General features: G+C 40.1%; 1 protein-coding gene across 1 annotated transcript; it reads left to right on the top strand.

Moving 5' to 3' along the window:
- The first annotated feature begins 2,016 nt into the window (after nucleotides 1-2,016).
- Nucleotides 2,017-11,046, top strand: ESM1 (endothelial cell specific molecule 1). Its single transcript, XM_071425957.1, has 3 exons — nucleotides 2,017-2,871; nucleotides 6,755-6,910; nucleotides 9,065-11,046. Exons 1-3 carry the CDS (start codon nucleotides 2,547-2,549, stop codon nucleotides 9,163-9,165), a joined length of 582 nt encoding a protein of 193 aa, XP_071282058.1. The 5' UTR covers nucleotides 2,017-2,546; the 3' UTR covers nucleotides 9,166-11,046.
- Nucleotides 11,047-13,291: the final 2,245 nt, after the last annotated feature.

Consider the following 13,291-nt stretch of genomic DNA (forward strand, 5'->3'; position numbering starts at 1 on the left):
GCTAGTTGCTAGGGGAGAGATGATTTCTTTTACGATTTCTTTTACTCACCACATCTGTGTGTAATTTTTTTATTTATCATCTCTCTAGGACATTTTTCCTGTGAGAAGCCCAAATGTGACATATAGCCCTTTCAGATCTCATTTGGTGTTTTAAACAAGGAGCATTTCCTATAAATATTTACAGGACGGGATTTTACCAGCTGGTAGTTAAAACCAGGCATAAATGTCCAAGTATATGTGTGGATGGGTCTGCACACTACACATCATCTGTGATCTCCTCTGTATGAGTAAGCAGGTATGAGTTTGAGGTGCAGGTGTGAATTAACTTAAGGGTGAGCTTCCCTGCTCCTTACTGCTGCAGACCTGTGATGCACCAAGTGCATCTTTTTTTGGCTATTTCACCATCAGGAGCAGATCTGGCCCAGGTATTGAGAGGGTTATTGGCCTTAGCTGTGTTCCCTGGTTCTCTGATTGTACATTTAGCATCTTTCTCCCACATAAGGGACTGCCCTATGGGATTTACACTAGCTCCTCAGCCCCACAGGTTATAGCCTGACCTATAAATATAAACCAATGTCAGTTTTAGTCGATTCTATGCCAGCAGACATGGACAGTGGTTTACACTATTCTGCTGACCTGAGAACTATGGAAGAAATATTGGGTTGTTGTTTTTTTTTAAACAGACTTTTGCAATAGCCCAGTTGTGATGGGGTCAGTGGTAGGATATAAATTTCTTATTGATCTCCTCATGGTAACCTTAAACTTGTGTTCCTCCTCTGGTTTCAGCTGCAATTTTCCTTTCCATCTTAGGAGAACTCTTTTCACTTACTTACGCTTTTCACTTTTTAGAGGATAGTTGTTTTGCATTTTGAAGATGAAGCTGTCTACTACTAATTGAACTAATTGGTGTCAGCTCATGCTTACCAATAGTACTGCCTTGGTTTACATGAGACCTCAACCTAACTCTTTAAGTTTTTACTTCTTTTTTTTTTTTTTTTTACATTGACTTTTGACAAGTGCCAAACATACTAGGCCAGTCATTCCCCTCCCCTCCCCTCCCCTCCCCTCCCCTCCCCTCCCCTCCCCTCCCCTCCCCTCCCCTCCCCTCCCCTCCCCTCCCCTCCTTAAAAAGTGTTCTTATGGGAGTGAGACAGAAGAGTTAAGCATTTTGGTTTTGGGTTTATCAATTCACATTTGCATTCATGAAGAAAAGGCTTTCCTGCTGTCCTGTATTTCTAGTCTAGTCCTTCATTTTATTTGGCAGCCTACTGGCAGTGTCCTTAGCCCACTTGAGACACAAGATTCCCAAGTGACAAGCTGGTCATACACAGTTCAGTTTGCTTTGGTTCTCACTAACTTCACTGGCAATGACTTTTGGTATTCAGAGGTTTATTTATGGCTAGCTTTATTCCCCTTTTCCTTTCCTGTAGATTTTTTTTTAATGCAGAAATTTTTGTCTCTCCAGTGGCTCATCAGTTTCACTGGACTCCACTTGTTTGCTGTTTCTTGTCAAGGCTCTGGCAGGATAAAGAAAGTCTAGGAGAGGAGACAGGGGAAGCTGAATTTGTTTTCTGTTTATTTACATTGATTTCATTGAAGAGCAGCTTCAGAGCATCCCATAGAGTTTGTCAGAATAGAAGTGGCGTAGAGGGAGAAGAATCAGCCCCCTGGATCCATGTTAACACTGTGCAGACAGTGCTGATGATGGATGGGGATTTCCCCTTTGCTTGTGAAGTTGGGGCAGCTCATAGCTCATTCTCCTGAACTTCCTGTTGAAGATCTCACAAAATGATAGTTTTTTTCTGACCAGTTTTTAGTTATAGCAGTAATCTTTGAGTGAAATGTTTAATTCACCTCCACTTAAATACCGATTAGAAAGTACTGTTTCAATGCAATCAGAAAAAACTACTGAAAAAGCTGAGCTTGGCTATTGAATGACATGATCTCATTTAATTCCCAAAAATAACCATCCACATCCCCTAAAAGAGTATGGCAAAGATGTATTCTATTAAAGATTATTCTTTCTAGCAGTAAGATGATTCAGTGTGATTTTCTTCTGGCCATGCATGCTGTGATAGCAAGGCAGAGCTCTCTTGTCAGCAGTGTGCCCAGCGTCAGAGCAATCCTTGTCCTGCAGGAAGGTATGCAACCTCCTCGGGGTTGATTGTTTTTTTACCTTTTTTTTTTTTTACTCTTGGCAGACGTCCTTGAGCATTTGAAACGGATGTGAGAGAGTTTTTAGTCCTCATGCAAAACAACCAACTAAACATAACAGATTACATCAGCTCAGGCTTTTCAATTCCTGGATGGCAGCAGAGTGCTAATCCAACCTTCATCCTGGATTTCATAAACTGAAACAAGGGAGGCTGGCAGGAGCAGCGCTGCCGGATTGAGGAAGCTGACGACGGTGCAACATGTGGGCAACACACTTTATAAAGCTCATAAACTTGTAGGCTGATGTGTGCAGCTACCACTTTGGATTCTGTACCGCTGCTTCCCTCGGCAAGAGGCACCAGCAGGCTGAGCACTGAGACCTGCTCTCTGGGATGGAGCATTTACCCCTGCAAGACATGAAGGGCTTCCTGTTCCTCACCCTCCTCCTGCTGCCCGTGCCTGCTGGAGCTGCCTGGAGTGCGAAATACGCAGTAGATTGCCCTGATCCCTGTGACAGTAACGCGTGCAAGAGCACTGCGCGCTGTAAGCGAACGGTGCTGGATGACTGTGGCTGCTGCAGAGTGTGTGCAGCTGCTCTGGGGGAGACTTGCTATCGTACTGTCTCGGGTATGGATGGTGTCAAGTGTGGTCCTGGGCTGAAGTGCCAGTTTTACACTGAGGAGGATGACTTTGGTGATGAATTTGGTATCTGCAAAGGTAATGATGTTCACTTTGTATGCACCCACTGCAATTTGACAGCAACATACATGCAGAGTTTGCCTCTTGCTTGAAAGGAGTTAAAATGGGATTTTTAGAGCTCATCCCTTAGCCAAGGAAAAAGGGAAAAAATACCTGCTGTCATTAGAAGGCATTACATGTACTGGGGCAGGTTTATTAATGTGATGATATCGTTTACACATTACCTGGGGACATGTGTAAGGAAATACCGACAGGGTGTGCTTGGAGATGAGATTTTTGACTGGAGCTTGAGACACCCAGGCACTAGTCCTGTTCTTTCTGTTGATTTAGTGGGTGGCTCTCTATAAATTATAAATACTTTAATCCTGCAAGCCCAACCTTGTCACAGGGTCCCTGTGGCAGCTGCACACTCCTGGGGGTGATGCTCCCTCTGGCACTGCCGGCTGCCTGCACAGAGACCAGGTGCTCACTCTGGGGTCTGGGGGATGGAGAAAGCAGCACAGCCTGAGTGCCTGGAGACTTTGTCCTGTTTAATTTAGTCCTTTGAGGTGCTCAGTCATCCTAGGGATGTGGTCAACGGGGGCAAACAGAAACCCTCCTGCCTGAAGGATGGCAATAACAGAGCAGAAGCTGACTGTGAGATGAGCAGTCAGGCATTGCATTCAGTTTATTCCAGGTATGTTGCATGCTGATTTCTTTAGTCAGAAGCTATAATCGCATTTTTCTTTTAGGAGCTATTCTCACTCCATTTAAACAGGGCAACCTTTACAGGCTGGCAACGTATTATATTTGTAAGAAGCAGGGTGAATTTTTTTAAAAATAAACAATTTTAAAAAGAGAGTTTGCAAAGCATTAGTGCAGTGGGTTTTGCTGTGTTTTTGTAGCATTTCAGTAAGTAGATACACATAAGCCTTAGAATAACTTCCTTAAAAGTGGGAATATCTTGGCAGTTAAATATCAGGAGTATTAATAGACTCAGTTAAAGTAATGACTTAGGACCTGATGCTGCAAAAATCACTTCGGCTGATTCACATACAGCACACACTTATTTACCTCATTTGAAATAAACTCACGTGCATGGTTGAGTGTGAAACCCAAAACTTTATTGCAAATTAGTAGAACTTACACATAAAGATTATATCTTTGGTGCACTCACCAGGAAAATACTCTACTGAGATAATTGATTGATCTTCAGTTTATTAAAAATCACCACAGTGCAAGATACTGCCTATAATTCCAATAACAATTGTTTTGAATTAGTGTGTACTTTTTGCTTTCCTCATATGAATTTCTTAGCAATAGCACCCTTTGAATGGGAAAAAAGAAATATTATGGGTCTTGAGATATGAAACCCCATAGCTGAATCTTGGGTGCTCTGTAGAAAATGCGAAATCAAATGTTTGGGTTTTTTTCCCCATCAGTCAGTGGAAAAACTCTCATTAATTTCAGTAAAGCCATATCTTGGTTCAAAGTTAAATTGGTGCTTAAATCTTCTATTCCCCATATATTTATTTTCTCTAAATATTATAGATGTAATTTGAATTCTTTTTCTTTCTTCATCTCAGCTCTGAGATAGTACAGTCTCTCCTTGGGGTCAGATATTGTTATTTTATATATCCATGTGCAGCTATGATACCAGGTCACTCACTCATTTTAATAACTTCCATGTTTGTAATAACTGACAGATGCAGGATCGCTAAATTCTCTCTGGCTTCCTGTTGCCAATTTACTTTGAATTTCTGGAAAAATGATCTGAACTCTCTATTTTTCAATTTCTTGTTTCAAAAATGGGCAGTATATACTCCAGAACAATTTTTTGGGATTATTTATTATTATTAGGACAGTGCATTGTACTATTATCAATAGCAATGTCATTATGGCCCAAAGCAAAATACTTTTTGGTGCCCTTGATTCCATTAAACCACTGGAAGCCATCTGCAATTTATTTAGGAACAAGATCCTATTAAACAAAAACCTTCTAAAAGACGAATTTACTCAGATCTCAGTGTCAAGAAGTGCAAAAAAGCAGCATCAATGCCAGGGTTATTCCACACAAAGCCAATGGCTTTGGGCTCAGACTTGTTTCTGCGCTGTTGTGCACATGTCTGCATCCCACTTCTCCAGGCTGAGCACCTGTAGCAGGCAGATTGATGCTCCATGTAGTGTGTGCTCTTTGCTTGTCTCCCAGGGAGGATATGTACACAAGAACAGTTCTAATTAGACGGGATTTTGCTTTTGTTTTATGTGGACAAGCAGCAGATCAAAGAGTCATTCTTGGGAAGGGGAGTGTGCTGAGGGCTAGGAAGATTCTCCATGCTGGAGTGACTAACTGTGCAGTCCATTTCAGAGAACTGGTTGATCTTCTAGGGCTTTTCCTTTATAAGAATAAATCCATAAATACATTTGATACACAGAGAATTGTAAAATATTGGCTACACTATAACTGTATAACTATAGTGCAATAGCTTGATTTTCATATTACCTAGGCTGTATGGCAAAGCAAAAAGTTTGCACTTCACTCAGAGGAGGCTGAACAAACTGAAAAGGTGATTTTATTGGGATGTTATAAGCAAACAAACTATGTCTGGATGAGGAGGTCTCATAGCTGAAAAGGAGAGACAAAATGGGGAGAGAGGTACCATTTGTGCTTACTGTGGTCACCTTTCTTAAGTGTTTTGTGGAGGCCTAGGCTGCATGGGTCCTTGGTCCAGCCCCAAATACTCATTAATCTGCCTTAAGAGGTGAATCAGAAACTCTCCAGACCTTGTCATTTAAGGTGACCATGTACCTTGGGTTGGCAAGGTTGTTCAGAGTCTGAACATAAAAGCCTTTCTCCTGGGATATGTCAAACATCTCCTGGGAACGATCATCTGTTTGTGGGTTTGGAAAGGACACGTTAGACATGGATTTTCCCAGTCTCTGCCTCTTCAGCAATGGTCTTGGGAAGGTAGCCTGTTCAACAGCAAGGCAGAAGAAGACAAGGGTTGTAGCCCCTAGTTTAAACCCTCTGGGAAGTTATATGGCCCAGCATGTGATATGTGTCAGCTATGGGATAGGAAAATCTCCTGTTCCTGACTTAATTTTCTCTGGAAAACATTTGTTTCCATCCTAGCAACTGCTTTGTAGTGCTCCTCCCCAAGCTAGCTCAGGGATGTGAGGTTTGAATTGGGGCATTATGTGACCAGATGCAGCATAACCAGGGAGCTGCCTTAGTGCCAGAGATCCCTTTAGGCCATCCTCACTCTTGAGGCTGGAGATGCAGGTGAGCTGTCTGCCATGGGAAGGCAGAACCTGGCTGTCTGAGAAGGTGTTGGGTGGGAGGCTATTCCTGAGGACCCAGTAGCATCTCCAGGTGGATGGTGAGTTTGCTGGATAGCTCCTCAGGGTCAGGCTGCATCCTCCTCCCAGACTGCTGGCCCAGGCCACAGCAGCCTCACACCAGCATCGGATTGCAGCTTTAAATATCAACTGTTGTGAAAGTCAGATAATATCATAGTGAACTAACTACACAGTGAGTTCAGGGAACTTCTGGAGTCATCTTCCCTTCTAAAGTGCTAGTCCTTTAACTAAATCTTCTATAATTATGTACCTACATATTCATGCTGCCTTTAACTAAGGCAATGTAATGTAGGAGTGCACTTAAATCTAGGAGTGTTTCAGAGAAGAATTACCAGTAGCACATTGTAAATAAGTTACAGGAAATGAAATGATGTATGTAAAGCGTGTCAAGATTTGTTAATACTAGAAGATACTGTAAAAAAGCAGTCAGCATGCTGAAATCCTTTAGCTAAGGTCTAGCTGACCTCCACTCAAAGGTTTTCCACTTTCAAGCAGACCAGCTATTAAGACAGCAGCTGACTTGGATCACTGAGAGCTGCTTTGCTATATTTTTTTTCCCCAGAGTGTCCCTATGGTAGCTACGGAATGGAATGCAGGAAAACCTGCAACTGTCCCTCTGGCATCTGTGACAGAGTAACAGGGAAATGTCTGAAGTTCCCATTTTTTCAACTGTCTGCTTCAAAGCCTCCAAATCGACGAAAAGTGTCTTCACACACAGGTAAGACTTTGTGGGACAGTTGATTTTAGCAGAAAACACCTTGCACATAATCTACTACGACTCTGTGTATGAGTGGTGGGTACTTTGGTGGAGCTGTGAAAACTATTAATAACACAAGGTAGGTTTATTTTTCCTATTCCTGAACATGTGGCAAGGAATTAGGTGACCCGTGACACATGCTAGAAACATTTTGAAATACTTTGCAACTGTTGCATGTGCTAGCAGCACCTCACCTGCACAGCAGGAGGCTGTGCTAGGGTTTGCATGTCAGTTCAGGATTTCACTACATTGCATTTACTAGTGTTAGCTAATGCATAGTAAAAACAGCATTTCATTTTCCCCGTGAGGACAGAGCTTTATATGCTTTCCGTTGTCAGTAAAAGGTTTTATTAAATGTTTTATTGTAGTCATTTGTCACAGTATCATTGGAATAATTTATTTCCTTTACATTTTTGTCTGAAGCTTGTAATAGATCTGCCCAGAATTAAAATTAAAAAAAAAAAAGGAAAAAAATAAAAAGGGAGTGTGACAAGCTGGAGTGTTTTTGATGCACCAAGGAAAGATCACTGAAGCTTTTAGAGGTGGGATTAAAAGTTTTCCCCTTTTTCCCTACCTGATGATACTAAGGTATGTTCGACTGAACAATGCTTACTCTAAATATAAAGAGAAACCAAAATAAATGCAAATGTGTAGAAGTCAGAAAAAAAACCCCAGAGATTTAATTCTAGGTCTACTGGGATCTTTTATAGGGATTTTTTATAGGGATCTTTTATAGGGAAATCTACTGGGATTTTCTATCTTTGATAGAAATCTTTCACTAAATATTTTTGGATTTCATTTTTTCTCCAACAGCAGCTTGTGTGCAATTTTTAATTTTATTCTGTTATATTAAACTGTGTAGAGTTTTCTGTCTTAATACAAGATTTATCTTTCTCTCTTTCCCTGCTCAGAGAAAGTTAGATTGAAGCAAACTTCTGCAGCTTATATCACATTTAAAATAATGTCAAAAAAAAACCCTCTTACAAGATCAATCAGCCCTGATATTTTTGTATTTTTCTACATGATTGTGCTCTTTTGCCTTTCCTTCTTCTATTTATTACTGAGGGTGTCAAAATAATGAGTGTGCTTGCTTTTTTCTGCATCTAGCCTATATTCCAAACCTTCCCAGACAGCCTATTTACACCAGTTCCTCCTCCCCTTTTCCCTTCCCCACTTGCCTTTGGTCCCAAACTTTCTGCTGCCTCAATTTTGCCTCAACTGCTTGACTTATCCCAGCCAGGACGAGATACCCACTGCATGGAAACAAACAGTGTTTTTTACCCTTACAAAAGTTTCCCAATTACTTCTGTCCTCAGAGGTCTGTCACTATTAGCAGATCAGGGACACTACGACTAGTACTCCATAGGGTGGTCACACAGGTTTCATTTGAAAGGGGTCTTCAGAAGTAACTGTAGCATCTAAGTGATCATCAGTGAATTAAAACAGCTGTAAATGCTTCAGTGTTTTAAACAGGCAGGTTTCTGACCCATATGTTTTATAAAAAACACTATGCCTACATATGCCTAGCAAACTTAATGGTGTCAGAGGTCATGTACATTGCAATTTTACTCCTTTCACGGTCAAACAGGAGGGCAGTGGACAGCACACTGTGTCCCCAGCCAGCTTGCTGTGCCAAACAACCCCAGTCACAGCTTAGGAATCAGCCTCAGCCAGGGACTGTTTCCAGTTGACAAACTGAGTATCTTTTACCTATTTTTGGAGAGTAAGAGAGTTTAGTGGCACACACCAGGCTATTCCATGCCAGCTGGCCTCTGTCAGAGAATAGCTGCAGGGGAGTTTAATTTACTGCTGTAGTTATTGAGGATGTGTTGCTTGGTTCTGTGTCACACTGGAGTGAGTGTTACAGTCAGAACTGGAAAATGAAGTCAACTCATCAGCCTTATGCTTAAACTATTAGAAAACAGATATGACTTGTGCCTTAATTCGGTAGAAATTTTGCAGCTAGGTAATTGGAGGTAATTTACTGAGTTTTCTGCAAACATACCAGTCAAGGATTTTCCAAAGTATTCATAAAACCAGGGACATTGCTGCAGGATAATATTTTAAAGCTCTCATGTTCATGAAATCCACCTTAATTTTTGTGGTTTTTTTCAGATAGTGACATGGCATCAGGGGATGGAAATTCTGTAAAAGAGGAATTCGTTAAAGAGAAAGTTATTCGCTCTCCAGTAATGAAATGGCTAAATCCTCGCTGATATTTACTTACACTTGTAAGACTTTCAAGTGAATGCATTTCTCACAGATTATTGAATATGCAACAACACACTTTAAGAACAAAGTAGATCTATAATGTATGAATATGTAATCTCTGAAGCTCAAATGTGACCCATTTTTAATGAAAAAAAATGTTTACTTAAAAATAGACTGTACAGTATATATGACTTTTGATATTTGTTTTGATAAGTATTTGAACAGTGAAATGTATTGTGGCTTTTTGAATGTATAGTAATACTGAAAACCCAACATGATCATTCAAATAGTGCCAGAGGCTGACTCTTGCCAACCTGATGCTGGAAAAGCTCTCACTGAATGAAGGGGACAGTTTGGGTGAGTGATACTATTGATGTGGAACCATTGTGAAAGAAACACGTATGAGCAACACCTCAGATGGAAGGAACACCACTGTGCAATAAAAATAATAACAACAAAAGCACAACAGTGTAAATTAAATAAACCAACAAAAGTTGTTAACAATTTTCTAGTTTTTGGAAGTTTGGTGACAATTCCTCAGAGACAAATATGCCTTTCTTCAGAGAGAAAACATCCAGCACTTCAGTTTATACATTGTGAATAACTTAGGCAAGACACTGCAGACATATATTGTATTTAGTTGAATTTCTAAAGTTAAATTTTGTACAGAAAAACAGCAGATTGGTAAATTCTACCAATTTGTAGAAGGGGATCTGAAAAAAAAGAAGCTGCTTATCATTATTTAAATATATATGTTTCTATAAACCAGCTAGTTGGTGTCATTAAGGCAATATCTGCATTTTTTCTGGAAGAGTGGTGAGAGGCCAGCAAAGAGACCTTCATACTTTCCATCTTCACTGCTGGCTATGGCCCAGATGTGACTCACAGGGAGTTTATTTGAACCAGGGAAGCCTTGAACCCTCAGCAAGTGATAGTGCCGCCACAGACTACAGTATTTTGGTACCCAGTCCTTTGTTTCTCAATTGCATGAGCAAGTGATCCCATTTCAGCCAGGAGAAAAACTTACATGTGTTAGAGTGTTGCAGGAATGGGCAGCCCCTCATTCAGCCTAAGCTGGATGATATTTGTGTAAGTTAATAAATCACCACTGAGAAGGGCTTGCTAATATGCCTGAAAACAACCAGATCCACAGATAATAAAAATTGACATTGCTGTGTCAGAGTGGACCTGGGTGCCCTGAGTTTAGGAACAGCCTTGTAACACAGGGCACTCTCATTGGAAGTGTGGCTTGATTTTAACATTTCCTTTGAAATCAACCTGAGCTTTGACAATGACTGCAGTGAAAGAAAGAACACACAGTACAGCAGCCAGAGTTTAGTTCAGGATCTAAAAGCATGCTTTTAAAACCATGAACAACAGAAACTTGGATACCTTTAAAGAGATCCAAAGTTAGCATCTGTGAAAGCAGGATACTTTCACCTGGGAAAGCAGGCATGAATCATGCTGATCTGGAACAAGAGGATGATGACAGCAGTAGACATCCAAATGTCACAATGAAAGTGCAGGTTCTCTTGCCATGATAATTGGAGACATACAAACATAAATCTCAAACTAGCATAATACCACATTTTAACCAGTATTGAATGTTAGGGTCTGAGAGGGAATAATGTTTTCTTGCGCTATTTACTAGCAAGTGAATTGATTCTAATCTACTGATATCAAAAGTAATTTTTTCTTGATTTCAGTGAGAGCAGGATCAAACCCTTGGTCTTCCAGCAGACTGATGAGAAATATTTAAGAATGTAGCAAATACTGCATACATTATTAATATTTTGCAACAGTGTCATAAATGACATTATGAGTTCTTGAATGTAAATCTAATAAGTCAGTTGGTTTTAAAGAGTGTAATATTATTATTGTTCAATAAAAAAACCACAAAAAACAACAACTGAAAGCATCACTGTCTATTGTGTCTATCTATCAAGAGTAAGCCTGCTGGTGATGGTACAGCCATGCCACATGGAGGGTAGGTATGCTTTTGGTCTCAAATCCACAGAAACAGTTCCACGACGTCTGCATCTATTTCAGCAAATTTCTGGGACCGTTCATGATTGCAGAAAATGACTGGTGTCCCATGTACAGAAAGATTTGTGTCCACCATTTCAACCACCTTCAAAACCAGGTGGCTGGATCCTAGCTGCCTACTTGGAGCAGCCACTCTTTGGCCAATTTCAGTACAGGAAGGATTTGGAAGCTGTCTTTTCTTGTTGGCCTGGCCATTGCCATGCCAGGGACTATTTAGCTCTGGAGCAGCGCCTGCAACTCCTTGATACTCTTTCATTTTTCATAGAGGAATAACCTGTGAATCCACAACTGGCAAGTCAGGAGAAAGGAGGAGATGGAGAGGAATGTCTTGAAAACATTTTTTAGATGATTTTTAGTCTTTTTCATCAAATTTATAAAATGCTTTTGTATCTCTTTAGCTGCTTCAGTGATAGTTTGTTGCACACAGAATAGATTTCAAGATGAAATTAGAGTCTTTCATCCTTTTATTTTTATCCTTTATCCATTGAAAAATTTATCTGTTGTTACCAGTGACAATGGGACTACACCAGGGTAAGAAATAATGGATATTATCATAGAGACATAGAATAGTAGAATTGTTTAGGTTGGAAATAGACCTTTAAGACTGTTTGAGTCCAACTGTTAATCTGACACTGCCAAATCCACTACTATTCCTGAAGTAAAAGCTGTGAAATGGTTCATCACAGAATGTGGTCCTGTCATCTAGTATTTATTTTGGTTTTAGTGGGATCATATATTACTTACAGTATTAACATGTTTGGCAAATAAGCCTCATTTCTGGAAGTTAGCTGTTAGTTTCTCAGCTGCTGAACTGTAAGCTATATAATATATGCAAAGACTCTCATTTTTTTATCTAATGTGTGATGACACTGATAAGAACTGTGCTTTAATGCAGTTTGTATTACAGTCTGTATTATAGGGTGTTGCAGACACCATTACAGTTCAAACAATAAATAACCAAATGTTTTAGAGCAGTGTCTGAAATACACAGAATTGAAGTCTAAAATATACTCAGATGTATTTCACCCACAATTCAAATAATATGTAAGAAATATATTTCGAGTGTAGATAAATTTTAATGAAAAACAACCTTATCAGTATCAACTGTGAGAAACATCTTTAACATGCTCTGATGTAAGATTTCATGATATAAAGCATTCACACTTGTATTGTGAGATTTATCACTGCCTAATCACTATAGTGTGATTAACAATATAAATTTGCCACTCTAACCCGCTAGGACACAGATATTGGAGCAAACACAAAAAAGTATATATCTTAAATGAAAATATATGTACATGCTTGCTATCTATTTAAATGGATTGTCAGGTCACAGCAGCACTTTGAAAATATTTCCTGACACCTGCAAAATTGGTAAATATTTCCTGTTCTTGTTGTGTCTGTGAAAAATAGGATTCTCACAAAGTGAGATAGCTTCACAACCATCATGATTTTCACTTTGGCCTGTCTTAATATGTTATTCACAAGGGTTTGTCACTGTCCATGGAAACTGTGGTTGACAAGCTGATATGTTCAGGGTTTTTTTCTCTTCCAAAAGTGGCACCATCTATCTTCTGGGTGGCCAGAAACCATGCACAACTCAACTACTTGGCTTAATTATTTCAGGAGGGTGAGTTTAGCAATCAAATAGGTGTTAAAACAGCAAGACATGCGAATGCTGAAGTATTCCTTGCCCTCGCATTGGCAGCAGCTGCCAGTGCCCCCGTACAAGTGCTGAGTACCTCAGTCATGGTTGGGTGGGTGTGTGGCACCCATGCCTGGAGAGACTGGCTTTTCTGCATGCACCACTGGGGATCCAGCCACAGTCCTGGCAGCCTCAAGTCCCCTGAGCTGCCTTCCGGGTCCCACAAAATGCTCTGTGTAAACAAACAAACTTGTGTTTGGATGAAAAGAAAGACGGAGATTTCCTTAACTTTATTAGTACATGGTGTTCCTAATCCTCCCTGATCTTCTTCCATTCACTATGCTTCCAAAGTGGTTGCATCTCAGATTCATGTGCTTGCTCCCTTCCTACTTCTGAAAGCTATTAAGTAAAAACTCAATTGAAATTAAGGGCAGCAGTTG

Source organism: Agelaius tricolor, unplaced genomic scaffold (genome assembly GCF_023055355.1).
Source record: "Agelaius tricolor isolate 1412-34295 unplaced genomic scaffold, bAgeTri1.0.p SCAF_4, whole genome shotgun sequence".
In the NCBI taxonomy this organism is placed as follows: domain Eukaryota; kingdom Metazoa; phylum Chordata; class Aves; order Passeriformes; family Icteridae; genus Agelaius; species Agelaius tricolor.

What these genes read in the sequence shown, in the direction of transcription:
- ESM1 (XM_071425957.1), top strand. Translation starts at nt 2,547, where the DNA reads ATGGAGCATTTACCCCTGCAAGACATGAAGGGCTTCCTGTTCCTCACC. An exon ending in TGAATTTGGTATCTGCAAAG is followed by an intron (nt 2,872 to 6,754) that starts GTAATGATGTTC and finishes TTTTTTCCCCAG; the next exon opens with AGTGTCCCTATGGTAGCTAC. An exon ending in AAAAGTGTCTTCACACACAG is followed by an intron (nt 6,911 to 9,064) that starts GTAAGACTTTGT and finishes GGTTTTTTTCAG; the next exon opens with ATAGTGACATGGCATCAGGG.